General features: G+C 42.8%; 1 protein-coding gene across 1 annotated transcript in view; it reads left to right on the top strand.

The window, feature by feature from the left end:
* The first annotated feature begins 6,579 nt into the window (after window positions 1–6,579).
* Window positions 6,580–23,240, top strand: part of Susd5 (sushi domain containing 5) — a 42,378-nt gene continuing 25,717 nt past the window's right edge. Inside the window, exons 1-3 of the mRNA XM_048349353.1 lie at window positions 6,580–6,586; window positions 13,687–13,864; window positions 20,241–20,359. Coding sequence (XP_048205310.1) covers window positions 6,580–6,586; window positions 13,687–13,864; window positions 20,241–20,359 — 304 coding nt within the window. The remainder of the gene's footprint in view (window positions 6,587–13,686; window positions 13,865–20,240; window positions 20,360–23,240) is intronic.

Genomic DNA, 23,240 nt, shown 5'->3' with positions numbered 1-23,240 from the left:
AGTGAGTGAGAGAGAGAGAGAAAGAAAGAAGAGGGGCCATAGAGGAGACAAGCAAAAGCTAGAGTACAAAATCAAACACTACCATTTTGGCTTCTGTCAATATTTCTTTAAAACCATAAAAAATCTGAAACTGGATGGCATGCAAGAACGCTGGATATAAACACAGGGTCTAAACCAGGGTACTTGGACATTCTATCCTTTCCTACATACAATGGCAAAAGCCAGAAGAGTTAGGGAAAATATTAGCTGCTTATCTTCAGCTTAATCAGGCCTCGATTTCAACTGTAGCTACTCTTCTAGGTATATTGTCACTACTAGTATAAATCACTGTGTTCTTGCATACTTCTTTTTTTTTTTTTGAAAGTCCAAATTTGGGAGTCTTTATTGGGGCGCTAGAGGTCTGCAGGCTGAGCAATTACAAAAACCTGTAGCCCTGAACAGAGCTTTCTTGCATACTTCTGATGTAGCCATTGACTCAGTAAATAATTTATGTTGGGACCTCCCAGCAAACATAATCAGATGCAGTTTGCCTTCACCTAGCACAGACAGCTCAGGTTGGTCCCATCAGAACTGAATCTAGAGACAAGTTGACAACTATCTGTTGAGTAAGAAGCCCCAGTGTTCTAAGACCATGTGGTGATTGGGATATGGTTTTCATCTTAAGAGAAAAATCCTGTACCTTGCTGGGTGCAGTGTGAATGGTCTTGCCACTTTGGCTTAATTTTATATTTTTTATTTTTTTTTTTATTTATTTATTTTTTTTTTGGCCAGTCGTGGGCCTTGGACTCAGGGCCCGAGCACCGTCCCTGGCTTCTTCCCACTCAAGGTTAGCACTCTGGCCACTTGAGCCACAGCGCCGCTTCTGGCCGTTTTCTGTATATGTGGTGCTGGGGAATCGAACCTAGGGCCTCGTGTATCCGAGGCAGGCACTCTTGCCACTAGGCTATATCCCCAGCCCCTAATTTTATATTTTTTAATGCCCGTACTGGATTTGAACTCAGGGCCTTGCACTCTCCCTTGGTTTTTTTGGCTCAAGGGTGGTGCTCTACCCACTTGAGCTCTACCACCAGCTTTTTGCTAGTTAATAGGAGATAAGAGTCTTACAAACTCTTCTGCCCAGGCTGGCTTTGAATCACAATCCTCAGGTCTCTGCCTCATGAGTAGCTAGGATAACAAATGTGAGCCACCACCACTTGGCTTTTGGCTTCATGTTATAAGAAGCACAATACTTTTGTGTGTGTGTGTGTGTGCCAGTCCTGGGGCTTGAATTTGGAGGGTGGGCACAGTCCTTGAGCTTTTTCTCAGCCTCCTGAGTAGCTAGGATTACAGGCGTGAGCCATCAGCCTCTGGCAAGGCATAATGCCACTACTAAGTAAAGTTGGCATGTGTAAGCATGTAACTGGAAGGAACAGGTAAATTGTGTGAAGGGGTGGTGCAAGCTTCCGTGGAACTCGCTTCTACTGTTTTGCTGCTTCTCCATGAGATGTTTCCCAGGTTAAAAATGAGGAACATCATGGGGCTCCTAGGTTGTCTGTGGCATAGCAACAATCCTATCCATTCTGGCATGGGCACTAGGAAAGAACAGTGACACTGCTGTGATACCTAGAACAGACAAATTCAGAAGTGAAAGAAGGGAGAGAAGAGGAAATAGCCAGTTACTGTCTTTGGGAGGGCTTGGTGCTAGAGATGGAACCCAAGCCCTTGCATGCTAAGAATGTGTTCTGCCACTGAGCTGCACACCTAGCTCACAGTGTTACTGTGAAATGAATGTGGAGTTTTGGTTTGAGATGATGAGGATGTTTCAGAGATGGATGGTGGTAATCATTGTACAATGTGAGTCCACTTAATATCACTACACTGTATCTTTAAAATGATCAAAATGACAAGTTCTATTTTGCCACACTAAATATTTTATTTTTATTTAACATTTTGTGTTGGTATGGGACTTGAACTTAGGGCCTCATGCTCTTACTTAGCTTTTTTTGCTCAAGGCTGATGCTCTACTACTTGAGCCATACCTCCACTTCTGGTATTCTGCTGGATAATTAAGAGATAAAAGTCACTTGGATATGTCTACCAGGGCTGGCTTCTAACCTCAGTCCTCAATTTTCAGCCTCTTAAGATGCTAGGATTATTGATGTGAGCCACTGGCAATTGATAATTTTTTTAATTAAAAGGGAGGAAAGAAGGAAGGAAGGAAGGAAGGAAGGAAGGAAGGAAGGAAGGAAGGAAGGAAGGAAGGAAGGAAGGAAGGAAGGAAAGAAAATCTAGTGAGCTTTGGTTCATAAAGGAGAAGAAATGGTCTTGTTTATAGGTCTTTTACTAATTGAGGGATGGCAAACCAAAAAGTTCAGAACTAGGATTGACAGTAAAAGTGGACATCTTAGGATAGGCACAGTTCATGGGTATGTATGCATCCTGTGCTCAGAAAAGGCAGTCAGTGGAGACCATGCCTCTAGTAATCTGGCTGTCAGGGTGTTCTGCAGCTCAATCAGTGCTTGCGTAATGGGATCATGTATACCGGGAATGTGCTGGGATGGACGCTGTGCAGCAGGGCAACAACCCAGGCTTGGATTTGATCTGAAGACTACCACAGCTGAGTGTCTGGGGGGCAATGGCTGAGGCCACCACAGTTCTCTACAAGACATTATTTACATTTACTAGCTGGTCTCTCTTGTTGGCTAAATAAAGGTTATTTACATTTGATCCCCCTTTCACAGCTATTTCTCCTTATTTGAATAGATTCTGAGTTTGTTTCCTTGTCTGCCCTCTTTCTACTATACCGCTGCTATATGTACACTCATCAAATGTCCAAATACCTCATCTGTTGTTGCACATCATATCATCCACTCTTCTTTTTGTGTGTGCATGTATGTGTGAGGAGTGAACACTGTTCCTTAGCTTTTACATTAAAGGCTGGCACTCTACCAGTTGAGCCATAGCTCTACTTCTGACGTTTTTTGTTTTGTTTTTTTGGAGATAAAGTCTCACAGACTGTATCCTGCCAAGTCTGGCTTCAAACTATGATCCTCAGAACTCAGTCTCCAGAGTAGCTAGGATGACAGACACGAGCCACTGGAAACTGGCTACAGATTGTGTTTTTTAGAATCAACCACATTGTTGAGTAATTCATGGAGTACATCACACCCTTCTTGTTGAATGGTATTTCATTATGTGGACATAACTGGTTTTTCTAGTCACTCATTAATGACGTTTGACTTGTGTCAAGCTTCTGATTATTGTGAAGGAAGTTGCTGTGAATATTTTTATATAACTCTCTTTGTGAACAAATGTTTATTTCTTTTGGAAAGTCACTATGTTCACCCCTCTTCCACCAATGCTTTATGTTTTATTTGCTATAACTGTATATAAAATAGCTTGTCATCTCCCCAAATTAGGACAGACCAATAATAATGAATAATAATAATGACCAATAAATAATGTTTAAAATGTCATTAGGACTTGGTGGTCATAGTAAAGTAACTGTACAAACATTTCTAAGGACAGCTCTTGAGTGGGTCAATTGTTAACCCCTGCAGATGGCCTATTTCCGTCCCTTCCTCTCCATTCTTATTAAATCAATTTGCAATGACCCCCACCCCAGGTCCAGACATGTGAAGTCTGGCTCCTTAGTTTAACATCTAACTGTTAGAAGGAAACGCTAAGTAAATTCATTTACACTTACATGCCTCACTACATTTAACACCCTAGAGTATCTGGTTTTAAAGGCAAATGGGATGGACAGGGACAACAGAGATTCAGGCCTATAATCCTAGCTTCAGGAGACTGAGATCTAGAGAATCAAAATTTGAAGCCAGTTGGAGCAGAAAAATATGTGAGACTCTATCTCCAAAATAATAACCAGCAAAAAAAAGCTAGACTGGAGGTCTGAATCAAGGGACAGGGAGGCCAGCCTGGCAAGCAAGCTTAGAAAGTGGGAGGCCCTGAATTGAACTCCAGTAACTAAGGGTGAGCAAAGCAAAGCTTAATGGCCTAAAGGAATTACTCAAAATTGGAGTTGATAAGAAGGAATAAGAAGAAGCATCTTTTCAGTGTACTTCAAAAATTACATAAGCTAAAAAAATGGCACTTGTAGTAAATCAATGTGGGCTCAAATCTCAGTTGTTGTTGTTTTTTTATTGCCAGTTCTGGGGCTTGAACTCAGGGCCTGAGCACTGTCCATGGCTTCTTTTTGTTCAAGGCTAGTAGCACTCTACCACTTGAGCCACAGCACCACTTCTGGCTTTTTTCTATATATGCGGTGCTGAGGAATCAAACCCAGGGCTTCATGTATATGAGCAGAGCACTTTACCACTAGGCCATATTCCCAGTCCCTCAAATCCCAGTTTTTATATTGAAAAGTAAATTCCTTCTAAGTCCTAGTACACTGGCTGGTAACAATTATCTGCCCATTTTATCACCAAATCCTTATTCAACTTTTAGATCTTTTTTGTTGTTTAGTTTTGCTTTGGTGTGGTGTGTGTGTGTGTGTGAAGGCCTTTCACTCTCCCTGAGCCTTTTCCACTCAAGGCTAGTGCTCTTGCACTTGAGCTTTACCTCTAGCTTTTTGGTGGTTAATTGGAGATAAGTCTCCCAGACTTTTCTGCCCCAGCTGGCTTTGAACTGTCATCCTCAGATTTCAGCTTCCGGGGTAGCTGGGATTACAGGCATGAGCCACTGGAACCCACTGTAGCTCCATTTTATTTAAGTGGGTGAAGATAGAGGATGGCCTCATGAGATTCTATCAGTGGGCAAGCATGTTGTAGGCACCGGCACAGGTGCCAGGACTTCTAAACTCTAGAGTGCCACCGGAGTCATGGTTCCAATAATGCTTATTTAATACTCTACCACCCCAGGGCACTTATCTAGAGAATGTATTCTTGGGAATACATCTGAATCCCCGACCATCTTCATGTTCTTGACCAATAAATACTGCAGTGTGTTAGGAAAAGTGGTGATCGAGGCAACCCCTTAAGATGTCCTTTTTTGTGGGAAAGAAACATCTTGCCATTCCGCGAGTTTCATGTCTTAGATGGAAGTTAGTAAGTTGGATGTTTCCTTTTCCATTAAAAATAAAATTTAAAAATAGCCACACACCGGTGGCTTGTGACTAGAATCCTAGCTTCTCACAAGCCTGAGATCCTGAGGATCAGATCACAGTTCGAAGTCAGCCAGGGCAGGAATGCTCAAGCAACTCTTTTTTTTTTTTTTTTTTGCCAGTCCTGGGGCTTGAACTCAGGGCCTGAGCACTGTCCCTGGCTTCTTTTTGCTCAAGGCTAGCGCTCTACCACTTGAGCCACAGAGCCACTTCTGGCCTTTTCTATATATGTGGTGCTGAGGAATTGAACCTAGAGCTTCATGTATAGGAGGCAAGTACTCTTGCCACTAGGCCATATTCCCAGCCCTCAAGCAACTCTTATCTCCAATTAACTACCAAAACTGCCAGAAGGGGACCTGTGACTCAAGTGGTAGGTAGAGTGTTAGCTTTGCGCGCACACACACACACAAAAAAAGCTCAAGGACAGTGCCCAGGCCCTAAGTTCAAGCCCCATGACCGGCATAAAATTACATTAAAAAATATTCCCCTTCAAGTGTATGCCAAGTCAAGCCTTTCCTCTTGGAAAATCAAGAGGCAAAGGATAGACTTAGGCATCTGTGTAACGGTTCTGTGGAAGGGGCTCAGCGTGTCAGCCTGCCCTGCGTCCCCTCCCCTCCAGGGAACCCCATCCAGGCAGAGGGTTCCTTGGGTCTCCACTCTCTTCTCCCAAGGCTTTCATCCTCCACCCTGGCGACGCCCGCGGGGCGCAGCGCCTTTTAGCAGCGAGGTTTCCAGGTGCCCAGCGCGAAGGCGGAGCCAGCTTACAAGCCGCCTCCCCGGCGCCACGGAGAAGACCCCCGGGAGCTGAGAGACCACAGCACTGCGTCCCGGGTATCTAGTGCTCCACCGGCTCTGCGCGCTCCTCCCTCTGCGCGCGCGCCGGGTGTGAAGCCCGTGATCGGAGCGCAGCTGCAAGCGGCACGCACGCCCAGAGGTGGCTCCGGAGCCCCGAGCGCAGCCGGACCTACAGCCGAGCCCTCCGGGTCGCGCACGCCAAGACTATGAGGGCCCCGGACCCCCACCGCCTGCCTGCGATCTGGGCGGCTGCGCTGTTTCTGTTCGGACTGCCGCGCCTCTCGGTGCGGGCGGATGGTGAGTGGCCCGGGCAGGCGGAGTGGGGCATGGGGACCAGGGAGGGAAGACAAGGCTCGCCAGAACGGCTTCTCTGCACTGGCGGGGCAAAACCGCAAGTCCGCTAGGGAAAAAGCCAGCGAGGTCCGGCGACCCATCCTCCCTCTCCCACCCCCGGGAGTCCCGCGCCAGCCCGGGGCGCCGGGATCCTCGCTGCGTCCCTTCATCCAGGAGCGCACCAGCCCTGCGGTCCTGCTGACACCTTCCCAAAGGCTCGGGAAAAGTTCTTTCGAATGAAATCACATCTCGGGGTTCTAGCATTTCTCCACGTCCATTGAGTATGTTCCCGACCCGGCTGGCTGGTTAGAAAACTCCCTTCGATACTTTTCTCTTGGTTGGTCCAGGAAGACATGGACGGTGAGTGGGACTCCACTAGACAAACGGGGAAAGAGAGTCGGGATGGAGGAACCGCTTGTGCGGAGGATCTCGGGGTTCAGGGAAGATGAAGCAAATAATTAAATCTAGGCGGTAGAACGGAGCTTGCAGGATAGGGATGACAAAGAGGAAAGGGCCAGACTGGAGCAAATTCTCCCAGAATTGACCCACTTTCTTGAACCTAAATGCAGCTTCGAATACCTCCTTAAATTAGCATCATCGGGGCTCTGTATCAATTCTGTTTTGAAAAGTGAATTCAGCTGTGTTTTGATGTTGGCCCAAAACCTGAATTTGGCACAGGAATCGCTGAAAGGAAAGCAGACTTAAGAACCAGCAGTCCTCGTGACGGTGAGGAGTTTCTGGTAGGTCTTGCGGTTGGGACAATTTAGCCTAACAGAGGACAGAAGCTCTCGGCTGATTCAGTAAGGGTATTCATATCTGGCAAACAAGAGGGGCAAAACTAGAAGACAGGAAGAAAGACGTCTCATGGTAAGAGAGAAGCCAAAGAAAAGCAGAAATGCTGCAGGTATTCTCTTAGAATTTTTTGTTTGTTTGTTTTGGTTTTTTGCCGCTCCTGGGGCTCGAACTCTGGGCAGTGCTGCCCCTAAAGTTCTTTTGTTCAAGGATAGAGCTCTACCACTTGAACCACAGCGCCACTTCTGACTTTTTCTGAGTAGTTTTTTGGGGCTAAGAATCTCGCGGACTTTCCTAGCCGGTCTGGTTTGGAACCGAAATCCTCATATCTCAGCCTCTCATTGAGTAGCTAAGATCCCAAGAGTGTGCCACCGGCACCCAGCTTCTCTTAGAATTTTTATGTGGCATATTAAAATGCAGGATTGAAGAACTCTTCCAAGTTAAGGATGGATGTCTTATTTCTCCATATCTTCAGAGTTTGAGATCAAACATTAAAAAAATTTTAAGCTGTTGGTAACCACTATTAATTAATTGGTTCTAATTAATATTCTGGTGCTGGGGGGATTGAAATTGCTAAATTATGCTGAATGCCCGACCTTAATTTTTTAAATTGAAATGTAATTCATAGTCAATAAAAATTACCACTTAAAATGTTCAATTTAATGGATTTTAGTATAGTCATTATGTTATATAAACCATGTTTGTGCATCTAATTCTAGAATATTTCCATCAACCCAAAATGGAGCCTTATGCCAATTGGTAATGTGTTAGTATTCTTGGCCTGATGTTGAGTTATGAAAATTAAGCTGATTTTAAGGAATGCAAGTGAAATGAATTGGAGCTAGTATTAACTTGGGAACAATGTATACTTTTGTACCAATTTCAATTCCTTTTAAAGAAATACCTTTGCAATCCATGAGGTTTTAGAGTTTCACCCCATTATGACTGCTTAAGTAGACTGCCACACGGATAAGGATCAATGTTTTGGAGTATAGAAAGTTGAAAGCAGACAGGTCATTTGTCGAAGAGAAAATGGGGACAAAAACCCAAGCCCACACCTTGGTCCTATTGCTAGAAATATTTTTCCCTCTCCTCTCTTTTCTTCTCTCCTCTTCACTTATAGCTAAGTCTATTTCGTTTTAAGGAATTCCCTGATGGGCACTAGGGGCTCACACCTGTAATTCTAGCTACTAAGGGGGCTTAGATCTGAGGATTGAGGTTCGAAGCCAGTGTAGGCAGATAAATCAAGAGACTCTTGTTTCTAATCTCTAATTAACCAGCAAAATTCTGGGAATAGACGAGTGGCTTAAGTGGTAGAGTGCCAGCCTTGAGCAAAAAAAGCCTCATGAGAGCATGAGGCCCTGAGTTCAAGCCCCGGTACTGGTAGAGAGAGAGAGATAAAGTCTCTTTCTGAGCTTAAGTTTTACAATAGAGCAATTCAGGAATTATATGTTAAAGGACTCTTTACTAAATGTATGATTAATTACCATACCACCTCTTTCCTCATTTAAATTTGTGTATTACACGATGGGAGGAGGAAGAAGAGTTGTTCATCTAAACTATGATGTATTACAGATATTTGATGAGACATATAATACTAGAAACTGTTTCTAAAACATAAGTCAAGAAAAAGTCAAATGAAAAACATTAAAAAAAAACTAATTAGACATGCATGCCATACATACCAAAGACCTGCTACTGTAGTTTAAAATATTTTTGTAATGGAAAGAAATTTTCACATTAACCAAAGGCAAGAGAGCAGTTTGAATGATGATGACCAAAAAAAAAAAAAAAACATGAATTCAATAGGTATTTGCGGAGCAGAATTTGTATGCACTAGCCCTTGTGCTTGCTAATAGAGAGTGAATGATGGGGGCTGGGAATGTGGCTTAGCGGTAGAGTGTTTGCCTAGTATGCATGAAGCCCTGGGTTCAATTCCTCAGCACCACATAAACAGAAAAAGTCGGAATTGGTGCTGTGGCTCAAGTGGTAGAGTGCTAGCCTTGAGCATAAAGAAGCCAGGCACAGTGCTCAGGCCCTGAGTCCGTGCCCCAGGACTGTAAGATTGAGAGAGAGAGAGAGAGAGAGAGAGAGAGAGAGAGAGAGAGAGAGAGAGAGAGAGAGAGAATATGATGGAGAGAAATAGGCCCTGCCACTCAGGGACCTTAACAGTGCCATGGAGCCAGGCAGCGGTGACTCCTGCCTATAATCTTACCTACTCAGGAGGCAGGGATCTGAGGATCCAGGCTTGAAGCCAGCCCTGGAAAAAATCTGAAACTCTTAAGCTATCCAGCAAAAAGCTGGAAGTGGAAATCTGGCTCAAATGTTAGATGTTTTTTAAAAATGTTTTTAAAAAAATTTTTTTAATGTTTTTTTAAATGTTTTTTTTTTTAAAGACAAATGGCAGTGTGAGGCCCTGAGTTCAAACCCCAGACTGGCACACACTACATACATACATGTATACATACTTACATAAATTTAGAAACATCTAAAAAATCCCTTGGAGTGTCAGCAAAATAATTCGCTAAATGAAATGTGAAATTGCACCTTTGGTAATCCATAAAAATTAAAACACAGACATTTTCTGAGAACATGATGAGGAATTTTGATTTGGTGTAGGATAAGCTCAAAGATGAGTAAGAATTGACTAAAGAAGGAAAGAAAGGTGTCCTTGGAAGAGAATTGCATTGAAAGAACCTGTGAGCAGTAGGAAAATGGGACTTGTGATAAGAAACAGAGTCTGGAGCCAAAATGAAATGATGCTAGAGAAATTGGCAGCATCACAATAAATTCTAGCCACGGGAGAGGAAGCTATTGAATGGTTTCCAGCAGTAAAGCGATCAGATTTGCATTTTGAGAAGATCACACCAACTCTGATGTAGGGAGGGTAGATGTAATGGAAAAAGACTAAATATAGGTTGTGTACCCATGGCTCATGCCTGTAATCTTAGCTATTCAGGAGGCTAAGATCTGAGATCATGGTTTGAAGCCATCCTGGACAGGAAAGTTCATGAGATGCTTATCTCCAAATAATCACAGGGGAAAAAAAGCTGGAAGTGGTTCTGTAGTTCAAGTGGTAGAGTGCTAGCCTTGAACAACAACAACAATAACTAAAAGCTTAGGGACAGTGCGTAGGCCCAGAGTTCAATACCCAGGACAGGTGTTTTTTTTTTTTGTGCATGTGCACACACACACACACACACACACACACACACACACACAAACTGAATATAGAGGGATCATATGAAGTATCATTTTAATTGTGCAGAAGAGATGGGGTAATGGAGTAAATAGAAAATATCTAGATTGAAAAGGAACTATCTTTTTTTGTAAAAGCAGTGGCTGAAACCATGTATGAGTGTTTTTTTAAAGGGGTTTTATTGTTGTTTATTTTTGTTTCTTATGCCAGTACTAGAGCTTGAACTCAGGGCCTGGGCACTGTTCCTCAGATTTTTCACTTAAGGCTAGTACTCTATCACTTAAGCCACTTCCTACTTTTTGTTGGTTAATTAAAATAAGAGTTTCATGAACTTTCCTACCCAGGGTAGTTTAGAACTAGTATCCTCAGATATCAGGCCCCTTAGTATCTAGGATTACAGGCATGAGCCATCAGTGCTAAATTGGTTTGTAGATGAAACCCTGGGGAACAATCTTACCCAGAAAAGGCTTAGAAATGAGTCTGAAGTCTAAGCAACCAGTTTAGAATTAGTGAGTCTGTCATGAGATCTATTGACCTGTGATTTTTATTTCTTTTAAAAAAAATATTTTTAGTATTATTTTTAAGTAGTTATATAAAAGAGTTTCAGTTCACCAAATCATCATATTAGTACAATGCATTTTGATCAATGTCACCACTTGATTTTCACTTGTTGTTGAGTGTTGGTATGGGGGTTTTTGATGGCTCCTAACTAAATGGGAGAGTTCCTTTTCTACCTGTTGGAAGGATTTCTTTAAGATGAAACTCTTTTTTTTCTTTTTGGTGCCCATCCTGGGGCTTGAACCCATGGCCTGGGCTTTTTGGCTCCAGGCTAGCTCTCTACTACTGGAGCTATAATTCCACTTCCAGCTTTTTGGTGGTTAATTGGAGATATTTACTTCTTTATACTTCCTTGGAAGTTTTGATTTATGTGGTTCCTCCCCTCCCCCCGCTTTTTTTTAGTATAGATAGAATCTTAGATCATTGCTATTTTAGCTACCCTTCTTTGGTAATTGAGCCCTAGAGGCTATAAATTTCCCTTAAATCTGGAGTCCTCACAAGGGTTTGATGTTTCATTTACAGTGTTTTATTTCAGCTATAATTGCTTCTTTGACTATGTGGTCCATATTAAAACATATTTTATAACTTGCATGCAGTAGGGGATTTTCCTCATTGTCACTTTGTTATTGGGAGTCAATGTAACACAATAATTAGCATCACCAAGAAGAAACCAAACTACCTGGTTTTGTGTTTTGGCTATGAGATCTTGAACAAATGCTAATGCTAAGCCTTACCTATAAAAATTGAGATAATATGAACATATCATAGAATTATTGTCAGGACTAATATAATAAATATCTGTAAAGCAACCAGGTGCTGGTGACTCTTATCTGTAATCCTAGCTACTCAGGAGGCTAAGATCTGAAGATCACAGTTCATAAGCCAATCCAGACAGAAAAGTTCATGAGACTTTGATCTTCAATAAACTACTCAGAAAAAGCCAGAAATGGCACTGAAGCTCAAATGGTAGAGTGTTAGCTTTGAGCAAAAGAAGCTTAGGGACAGTGCCCAGGCCCAGAGTTCAAACCTCAAGACTGGTAAAAATAAAATAATATATTTATAGCAATTTGAACATCACTTCTAAATATCTTATTTTTTAAATTTTAGTGATCCTGTGTTTTTGTTTGGTTGTTGTTGTTCTTGTCTTTTTGCCCATACTGGGGCTTGAACTCAGGGTCTAGATGCTTTCCCTAAGCTTTTTCGACTCAAGGCTCGCACTGGCTTTTTGCTGCTTAATTGGGGATAAGAGTCTCAGGGGCTGGGGATATGGCCTAGTGGCAAGAGTGCTTGCCTCGTATACATGAGGCCCACATATACACCATATATACAGAAAATGGCCAGAAGTGGCGCTGTGGCTCAAGTGGCAGAGTGCTAGCCTTGAGCAAGAAGAAGCCAGGGACAGCGCTCAGGCCCTGAGTCCAAGCTCCAGGACTGGCAAAAAAAAAAAAAAAAAAAAAAAAAAAAGAGTCTCATGGACGTTCTTGTCCAGGCTGGATTTGAAACTCAGTCCTCAGATCTCAGCCTCCTGAGTAGATAGGATTACAGGTGTGAGCCACTGGTGCCCAGCTAGTACTGTAGTTTGTCTCAGGGCCCTGTGCCTAGCTAAGCAGGTGCTCTACCATTTGAGCCATGCCTCCAGCCCATGATTTTAATTCTAATAAAATCAATATGGGCTGGGGATATAGCCTAGTGGCAAGAGTGCCTGCCTCGGATACACGAGGCCCTAGGTTCGATTCCCCAGCACCACATATACAGAAAACGGCCAGAAGCGGCACTGTGGCTCAAGTGGCGGAGTGCTAGCCTTGAGCGGGAAGAAGCCAGGGACAGTGCTCAGGCCCTGAGTCCAAGGCCCCAGGACTGGCCAAAAAAAAAAAAAAAAAAAATCAATACATTGTGGACATTTTGCTGACAGATAAACTATGCTATTCCCATGTTTATTGTTTTGTTTTGTTTTTGTGACTTGGGCTCAGGGCTTTGAGCTATAGCTCTTTTTCACTCATCACTGGTGGTCTACAACTTGAGCCACACCTCCAGTTCCAGTTCCATTTTTTGTTTTGAGAAAAGAGTCTCTGGTATTGTCTGCCGAGGCTAGCTCCAAACTATGGTCTTCAGCTCTCAGCCTCTTGAGTAGCTAGGATTATAGGCGTGAGCCACTGGTGCCTGGCCCAATGTTTTTTTGTCTTCACTTTGATAAGGTCATGGTTCAAACCTAGCCTGAGCAGGAAAGTCTGTGAGATTCTTATCTCCAGTTAGTCACAGAAAAAGCTAAAGTGGCGCTGTGGCTCAAGTAGTAGAGTGCTAGCCTTGAGCAAAAAGGAGCTCAGGGACAGTGCTCAGGCCCAGAGTTTGAGCACCAAAACCAACAAAAAGAAAAAAAAATAGCAAGTAAGGCAAGAATTGTGGTAGATTTCTTGTTCCCCCAGCTACCAGGGAGGCTGAGGCAGGAGGATGGTTTGACTCATGAGGCTAGCCTAGACAAAATAGCAAGATCCTATCTTATTAAAAAACAATAACAACATCAACAAAAACACGAGCCGGACATTGGTGGCTCACACCTGCAACACTAGCTATACAGGAGACTGAGATCTGAGGATCGCAGTTTGAAGCTAGCCTAGGCAGGAAGGTCCATGAAACTTTTATCTCCAATTGACTACCAGAAAACTGGAAGTGGTGCTGTGGCTCAAAGTGGTAGAGCGCTAGCCTTGAGCCAAAAAGCTCAGGGACAGCACCCAGGCCCTAAGTTCAAGCCCCACAACTGACCAAAAAACAAACAAATCATGCAATATTCAGGTGCAATGTGGATGCAACTTGATGCCATGTGGAGCTGTGGCTCTGGTGTGTGTCTGTCAGACAGTGAAGATGCATTCCATGGCTCCTCAGTCTGCTTGTGTTTGTGCTTGTCCTTTCTCAGGTAAGCTCTTTGTGCTGGAGTCTCAGAATGGCTCTCAGGGCCTGGACCTGGAGGCGGCTCGGCTTTCCTGCAAGAGCAGGGGTGCTCACCTGGGGTCTGCAGAAGAGCTGAGGAGGGTGGTCCGGGACTGCACCTTTGCCGTGTGTACCACAGGGTGGCTGGAAGATGGCACTCTTGGGTAAGTCAAGGCAACTGCCCTACCATGGGTTATGTAGCTGCTTGATAATTATGTGAGGGTACCAGGATAGGTAAAGTGGAACCATGGCTGGTTTCCAGAATGTTCTCATTTTGAATTTTTATTTTTAAAAAATCATTTTTTTAGCCAGGCACTGGTGGCTCACGCTTGTAATCCTAGCTATTCAGGAGACTGAGCTATGAAGATGGTAATTTGAAGCCAGCTCAGGCAGGAAAGTACATGAGACTCTTATCTCCAATAAACTAGTCAGGAAAAGCCAGATGTGGCACTATGGCCCAAGCAATAGAGCACTAGCCTTGAAAAAAAGAAGCTTGGTGACAGCACCCAAACCCTGAGTTCAAGCCCCAGTACAAATTTTTTTTTTTTAATATTGTAGATATGCCTACCTGATCTAGGGAAGGGAAAAAAAAAAGGAGGGTGTAAGATATCACAAGAAATGTATTCACTGCCTTATTATGTAACTGTACCTCCTTTGCACAACACCTTGTCAATAAAATTTAATTTAAAAAATTTAAAAAGCGGGGCTGGGGATATGGCCTAGTGGCGAGAGAGCTTGCCTTGTATACATGAGGCCCTGGGTTCGATTCCCCAGCACCACATATACAGAAAACGGCCAGAAGTGGTGCTGTGGCTCAAGTGGCAGAGTGCCAGCCTTGAGCAAAAAGGAAGCCAGGGACAGTGCTCAGGCCCTGAGTCCAAGGCCCAGGACTGGCCAAAAAAAAAATTTTTTTTAAAGCATTTTTCTGTAGTTTTGCTGCAGTGTTTTCCCACCACCCCTTACTTTTTTATATTTTGTATTTAAACTGAAAAACAGTGTATGTGTGTTGTAAAAACGTCAAGTGATATAGGTATGCATAGAGTGAGTTTTTCTCTATCCTGCCTCAGAGGTAATAACTGTTCATTGAAACACTTGGAGAATGCTCTGCAGGCAGCAGGACTATACGGCTATGGAAAGAGGGAGATGTGGAAAAGAGCGAATGGAACAGTAATAATACTACACGATGGAATAATATTTTATACAGGAAGCATTTTAAATATGTTCACATATTTTAAGTTGTATTATTGGGGAAGAGAGTGGCAATAATATTAAATTTTAATAAGTCTAAGAATCATGTTGTAAAGCTATTGGTTCTACTTGAAAGAATAGTAAAAGATTAAATTAACTTTCAAATCAATACAAAGGAAAAAGAGAATGCCCCCCCACCCCATCCAAATAACCCAAAATCAAATAAAAGAAAGCAGAAGGTGAGAGGAACTGATGGATGGAACTAATGGAAAGTACTTGCAAGATGGCAGACTTAAATCCAAAGAGATCCGTGATTAAATCAAATATAAGTAGACAGATGTGCCTATTAGAAAACAAAGATTGGATGTGTAGTTTCTATTATTGATGATGTTTTGTATCACCTTCCTATGTTTGTACCTACACTATCTCTGTAATCTTATCTGAGTATATTGGAAACCGTGTTTACTGGTATTGGAAGTAGGAAATTCAAAGGGAATACCAAATTCGAGAGACACAGAGTAAAAAAAGAGAAATAACTACAAAAGCAATACTTGCAAAACTGTTTGGTGTAAGTGAACTGAACAACTGGGGGGGGAGGGAAAGGGGGGGAGGGAGGGGGGCATGAGGGACAAGGCAACAAACAGTACAAGAAATGTATCCAATGCCCAACGTATGATACTGTAACCTCTCTGTACGTCAGTTTGATAATAAAAATTTGAGAAAAAAAAAAAAAAAGAAAACAAAGATTGGGTGACATTGATCAAGATGTATTGTATTCATAAAGTGACATGTTAAATTGAAATCCTTTTGTACCACTACATAAAGATAATTTAAAAATAATAATTATTACATAAAAAAGGAAAAGAAAACAAATATTGCTGGGAGGATATTTAAAAATCTAACTGTTTAGTATTTACAAAAGATATTCCTAAATAAATCATGGGACAAAATACACTTATGATGAAACTTAGCATATGTTTAGCTAGTAACAAATTAATTGACTAATATCCAGATATCTATAAACTTGTGGATGCTGCTAAATCAGCAAAACATGTTTGTGTTAGAGGGCTAAGTGTGGTGAGTCGTGCCTGTAATCTCAGAGACTTCAGTGGCAGAAATAAGAATGGTGGTTCAAGGTGAGCCTGGGCAAAAGTTAGTAAGACCCAATCTAAAAACCAAACACAAACAGAAGTTTATTATAAAGTCAAAAAGCTGAAGTTTCATGAACTAAATAATGACTGATCTTTAGAAACTTGAGACCCAGATGCTAACAGCTCATGCTTGTAATCCTAGCTACTGAGGAGTCTGCTATCTAAGGATTGTAGTTCAAAACCAGCTCAGGCAGGAAAGGCCATGAGACTCTTGTTTCCAATTAACCACCAGAAAACTGGAAGTGGAGCTGTGGCTCAAAGTGGTAGAGTGCTAGCCTTGAGCAAAAGAGCTCATGTACAGCGCCCAGGCCCAGAGGTCAAGCCCCATGACTAACATAAAAGAAAAAGAAAAATTACCACACCGACACACAAACACACTGGCTTCATACTGAAAGTATGTGCCTCCTCCTAGTCTTGAGTTCTTCATACTGAAAGTATGTGCCTCCTCAGTCTTGAGTTCCACCCTATACATGCTGGCCAAGCTGCTCTAAGCACTTTGGTTCTTTGGTGGAGGGCATCTAAGGGTGGTTGGGTATTTGGGGATGGTTTCTGAAATGGGGACTATCAATATACTTGTCATGGCAGACTATCTCAATTCTAAAGTCCACCCCATCAGTGCCTCTGATATGCAAGGTCAAGGGACTTGCTGGGGAGAATGTGACTGAACCAAAAACAAGGGTGCCTGGATTTGTGTTTGCATTAGTAGGTCCCCCCTGCAGGTGCCTGGATGACTTGAGATCACCCCCCTCCTCCCCAACCTTGATTTTCAGTGGACTCAAACATTCCTTCCTTTTTTGCAGATGTGAGGCTTGAACTCAGGGCCTGAGCACTGTTCCGGAACTCTTTCACTCAAGACTAGCACTCTACTATTTAAAGCCATAGCACCACTTCCAATTTTTGAGTGGTTTACTGACTTTAAGAGTCTTATGGGAACTTTCCTGCCCAGGTTGGCTTTGAACTTCAATCTTCAGATCTCAGCCTCCTGAGTAGCTAAGATTACAGGCCAGAACTACCAGTTCCCAGCAATGCTTTTCTTTTTTCTCTTTTTAATGTGCTGGTCCTGAGGATTCAGAACTCAGGGCCTGGGCACTGAACCTGAACTTCTTTTGCTCAAGGCAAGCACTCTACCAGTTGAGCCACAGTGCTACTTCTAGCTTTTTAGTGGTTAATTGGAGATGAGTCTCACAAGCTGGGGCTGGTGGCTCATGCCTGTAATCATAGCTACTCAGGAGACTGAGGAAGCTGAGACCTGAGGATCATGGTTCAAAGCCAGCCCAGGCAGAAAAGTCCTGAGAGACTCCTATCTTCAATAAACCACTCAAAAGCTGAAAGTGGCACTGTGATTCAAGTGGTAGATCACTAGCCTTGAGCATAAAGAGGTTCAGGGACAGCACCCAGTTCAAGCCCTGAGTTCAAGCCCCACAACTGACAAAAAAAAAAAAAAAAGAATGTCATAACACTTTTCTTCCTGGGAAGGCTTTGAATCTCATATCTCAGCCTCCTGAGTAGCTAAGATTGCTGGCAAGAGCAGCAGGCAGCCTATATTTTATTCTAAGAATGGTTTTTAAAAACAAACAAACAGGTACTAGGGGTTCACGCCTGTAATCCTAGCTACTCAGAAGGTTGAGATGTGAGGATCACAGTTCAAAGCCAGCTCTAGCAGGAAATTCCGTGAGACTCTTATTTCCAATTAACCAGCAAAAGCCAGAAGTGGAGCTGTAGCTCAAGTGGTAAAGAAAAATAAATAAAAGGCAAACTAGAACACAGGAGGCCCTGTGATCAAGCAGCAATATTGGGTTAAAAAAAAAAAACTAGGTCAATCATTTATCTCAAATTTTGGTGAAGGGAAATGCTATGTTTGGGCTCAAGCAATCCTCCTACCCACCTTCCTAAGTAGCTGGGACTATACGTGTACCCTACCATGCCAGCATGTCCTTTTTGTACTTTCCAAATAATTAACAGCCTCCTTCCACTTTCACAAGGGCATGACTTGATACTGAATCATGTCTTGAGATATTGCACATTGCAGACTTCAGCTTGGAGCCTAAATTTAGCTAGTCAAGATACTGTTTCCAGGCCCTGGGCTTGTGATCCTGGCTACTTGGGAGTCAGATTTGGAGGATCACAATTTGAGGTCAACCCCAGGAAGAAAAGTTCATGAGTCCCCTTCTCAATACTGTGGCCCCTCCCTGATATCCTAGTTATGATGGAAGACTAAAGTAAGCAGCTAGTGGCCTGGACATGGCCTATCTCAAAAAATATCCATGCAAAAAAAGCAGTAGAGCACCTGCCTAGTAAGTGTGAGGCCTGATTTCAACCCCAGCAGCTCCAAAACAAACAAAATATCATCTGTTGACTTCTAGAGTTGTCATTGTTAGTGAGGTTTAGCTATCCTTAGTATTACAATAAATTGAGTAAGTGCATGGCTTGAAAATGAACCTCTCTGCCAGGCACTGGTGGCTCATGCCTGTAATCCTAGCTACTCAGGAGGCTAAAATCTGAAGATTGTGGTTCCAAGCCAGCTGGAGCAGAAAAGTCCCTAAGACTCTTACCTCCAATTAACCACAGAGCTGTGACTCAAAGTGAAAGAGTAACCTTGAGCACAAAGCTCAGGGATAGTGCCCAGCCCTTGAGTTCAAGTTCCATAGCCAACAACAAGAGAGAAAGAAAGAAAGAAAGAGGGGGGGGGGGAATGGAGGAAGGAAGTAAAGAAGGAAGGAAGGAAGGAAAGAAGGAAAGAAAGAAAGAAAGGAAGGAAGAGAAGAAAGAGAAAGAAGAAAAGGAACCTCTCTTATTTAGAAAAGCAAAAGCAGTGTCAAGAGAACAGAAAAACAACAGAATCCATCTACGAGCAGCATTCTGTGAATGGGGAACCAGCCAGAGCGGGTGTGCCAAGGAAGGATAAAGAAGATTGGATATTATCAAAATATACTACTAGTGATTATGAAAATGGACCAAGGAAACCTATTGGGGACACTGTTTCCTAGAGGGAAGGGGGCAGGGAATGTAGTATAGAGGGTAAAATTGATTAGAATGTAGTATACATATATAGAGATTTAACAGTGAAATCCCCTCCCTATATAACTATATAAGCCAGAAAAAAAAAAATCCCTAACAAAAGCCCTTTGAAATGTTTGGGCAAGTTACGTGGGAAGGGGGGGTGGCAGGGGGAAGCAATGCTATACCTAGAGCAAGAGAAATTTTACTTAAAGTTCTGTTTAGTAGGTTAAATGAATTTCTATTATTTTAAGAGTTTGTTAGTCTTCTTGTACCTTGCTAAACCAAACCTTTCAAAAACTCAACTGATTGATTTTTTTTTTTTAATCAGTCATGGGGCTTGAACTCAGGGCCTGGTTACTGTCCTTGAGTTTTTCTGGTCAAGGTTAGTGCTCTACTACTTTCAGCCATAGCTCCACTCCCAGTTTTCTGGTGGTTAATTGAAGATAAAAGTCTTATAGACTTTCCTGCCCTAGCTGGCTTTGAATCGCGATCCTCAGATCTCAGCCTTCTGAATAGCTAGGATTACAGGCGTGAGCCACCAAAGCCTGGTGGTAAATTTTTATAATGTAAAACAAAACAACAAAAAGGCCCATATATTAGAACTGATCCATTATATATTGCCAAGCTGAGCACCAGTGGCTTATACTCACAACCCTAGCTACTCAGATATCTAAGCTCCAGAGGATCATGGTTCAAAGTCAGCCTAGGCAGAAAAGTGTGCTAAACTTCATCTCAAAATAACAAGCAAAAGAAAAGGCTGGAGATAATGGCCTAAATGGTAGAATCCAAGCAAACACAAACAATTAAGTTGAGCAAGCAAGCAGAGCAACCCCAAGGCTCTAAATTCAAACCACAGTATTGGAGGAATCGGGGAGGGGGAGGATATATATATCCTCTGAAACTTGAATTGATACATCTGTCTTCTGACTTCACCTCTAGCATTGTCTGTCTTCTAGGCCTTTCTTGGGGGTCCATATTGATGGTTTCAGCCAAAGCTCATGAGGCAGCAAAATCAGTGCTGATCAGTTCAAAAATCAGTGCAAAATCAGTTCAGAAATGAAGTCAGAAAACCAAGGATTCTTTCTTTCCCATTTTTTTTAAAATGTCTTTGTGGTTATGGTAAAGGTGACCTATAGAGGGTTCCTTCCTCTTCTTTTTTAACCCAGTGGAATATCCTAACCCAATGTCCTCCTTGTTTCAGAACGACTGTGTGTAGCAAAGGGAGCAGTGAAGAGCAAGTTGTGAGAGCTGTGGATGTGAGAATCGACAGCCACCCAGCACCTGGCGGCACATACAGTGCTCTTTGTGTTAAGGATGAAGGTGAGTACCAGTCTTTCTGCAGGCCCTAGGGGTGTGAGCTGGGCATGGCTGGCTCAGGTCTAGTTCTCTATGAGCAGATCTGGAGCTGAGGATTCTCTGAGCAAACTTTTTCCAGAAGTCCTCCAGGAAGTGGCAGTGTCGCTCCAAGTGGTCGAGTGCCAACCTTGAAAGGAAGAAGCCAAGTAGGAATGCAAGGACCTGAGTTCAAGCCTAGGGCTGGCACGCAAACAAAACAAGACAGGTCCTTGAGAGAAAATCCAACAAAGAAGTATAGAATTAGACAGGAAAGGAAAGGTGGCCAAGCAAAGGTGCATTGGTAAGCAGAGTTTGCAGTGGTGAGGAGGAGTAACGCTGGCCTGTTGTCTCAGGGACTTTCTATGGTTTCCCTGATTGAGGGTGAGGAAACTGGGATAGTCATTCCTCAGTACTACGCCATCAGCTATTGGTAAAGACAAACTTCTAGGCTCTGTAGATTTTTTTGTTGTTGTTGGCCTAGGCAAAAGTTCTGGTAGCCTAAGTGCTACCCTCTAACTCTCTAACAAAGAAGGAGAGCTGTGTGTGGGAATGAAGTGGGTCTCTGGGGAATGAGGGCTGGGCAACATCTGTTACAGCTGCTGGTGCTCACAGCTTGTGCTCCAATCTCACCCCATAGGCTCAAAAGAACACACACACACACACACACACACACACACACACACACACACACACACACTCATACCCCTTTACCCAAAAAGAAAATTTATAGGATTTACGAATCTGGTCCTGAGAAGGAAAATTTCACCTCCCTTCTGGAAAATCAGCTGGTGGTGGGAAGAAAACCATAAAGAAGTCTCCAGGCAGCATTTCAAATGCACCCAAGTAAGTACACCTTCATGATCAAAAACACATGCTGTGAAGGGGTCCATTCATGCGGGTGGAGAAAAGGCCAGTTTCTTCTTCTTCTTCAGCTATAGACATTGATGCAGGTTCTGTTTGGCTGCATACTGGACTCATCTGGGAAGTATTAAAAAAAATAATAACTGATGCCTGGGTACCAGCCCTAGAAATTCTAATCTAAACGTTCTGGACATTGAGGGTTTAAAAAAAACCACAAGTTTTGGGCTGGGAATATGGCCTAGTGGTAAGAGTGCTTATCTCGTATACATGAAGCCCTAGGTTCAATTCTTCAGCACCACATATATAGAAAAAGGCCAGAAGTGGCGCTGTGGCTCAAGTTGGCAGAGTGCTAGCCTTGAGCAAAAAAGAAGCCAGGGACAGTGCTCAGGCCCTGAGTTCAAGCTCCAGGACTGGCAAATTTAAAAAAAAGGACAATTTATTTAGTCCTAATTTTGTGGGACCACCCATGTATGTTGCTCTTTGTCTGTTCTTGGCTGGGCTTATTTACAAAGTCTATAGTCCGTGGCTGATTAGCAGGTAACCTTGTTTCTTGGGAGCTGAAAGGCAGCTGGCTCAAATGAGGGAAATGGATGAGCCATGTGTTCATTGTCCCAAAGGTTGTGTGAAGACTAGTGTATGTCCCTTTTGTCCACTATGGTTGCACGTGAAATCAAAGATAGGAAGCATCTATGCACGTGTGAAGGGGCAGAAAAATCAAAGCCACGATAGTCACTCCAAATCTGAGTCATCATGAACTAAAGCATATACATCCTGATGTGCCTCACTCAGGGGAAACACACTGACTTATTGATCCTACATTCCTGCCCCCAAAATATATCATTAACGCCATCATGAGGAAACAATAGCCAAAGTCAAATGAATACAAATTATGCTCTTAAAAAAAAAAAAAGTTGAGCCCAGTGCCTGTCATCTAGCTACTCAGGAGGCTGAGATCCAGAGGAGTATAGTTCAAGGTCAGCCATGGCAGGAAAGTCTACTGAACTCCATCTCCAAAATAACCAGCAAAAAGCAGGAATGGTGGGGCTGGGAATGTGGCTTAGTGGTAGAGTGCTTGCCTAGCATGCATGAAGCCCTGGGTTCAATTCCTCAGCACCACATAAACAGAAAAAGCCGGAAGTGGAGCTGTGACTCAAGAGATAGAGTGCTAGCCTTGAGCATAAAGAAGCCAGGGACAGTGCTCAGGCCCTGAGTCCCAAGCCTCAGAACTGGTTCAAGTTGTAAAGTACCAGCCAAGCAAACTCAAGTCCTGAGTTCAAGGTCTGGTACCACCACCAAAAAAAGTGTCAAGTATGTTGAATACAAGAAAGAGTAAGCAACTGTTCTAAAATAAAATAGAATAGGGGCTGGGAATGTGACTTAGTGGTAAAGTGCTTGCCTAGCATGCATGAAGACCTGGGTTTGATTCCTTCGTACCACATGAACTGAAAAGGCTGGAAGTGGTTCTGTGGCTCAAGTGGTAGAGTGCTAAGCTTGAGCAAAAGAAGCTCAGGAACAGTGCCCAGAAACTGAGTTCAAGCCCCATGATTGGCAAAAATAAATAAATAATATAATACAAAAAAATACTTGAAGGGGCTGGGATGTTGCTCAGAGGCAAAGCGCTTGCCTAGCAAGTGCAACATCCTGGGTTCGATCCCCAGTACCCAAAAAAAAAAAAAAAAAGACAAAAAAAATACTTGACAATAACACACAATTTATGACATTGGATTGTTTTCTGGTCAGGGAAAAATAGCTATTAGTTGAGGAAATTGGAACGTAGATTGTGAATTAAATTATAGTGTGATACCAATATTTCAATTTTCAAATTTGTGTAACTGTACTGAATATTCTATGTGGGAAAAATAACTTTGTTCTTAAGAAAGCATAGCAAGGCTTTTAGGGGCACAGGTCCCACCTACAATTTACTTTCAAATGGCTCAGAGAAGAATGAATAGCTGCTAGGAATATGGCCTAGAGGCAAGAGTGCTTGCCTCGTATACATGAAGCC

The sequence above is a fragment of the Perognathus longimembris genome, chromosome 6 (genome assembly GCF_023159225.1).
Source record: "Perognathus longimembris pacificus isolate PPM17 chromosome 6, ASM2315922v1, whole genome shotgun sequence".
In the NCBI taxonomy this organism is placed as follows: Eukaryota; Metazoa; Chordata; class Mammalia; order Rodentia; family Heteromyidae; genus Perognathus; species Perognathus longimembris.
The sequence above is the reverse complement of the archived record's forward strand: the minus strand, read 5'-3'. Positions and strand labels throughout refer to the sequence as shown.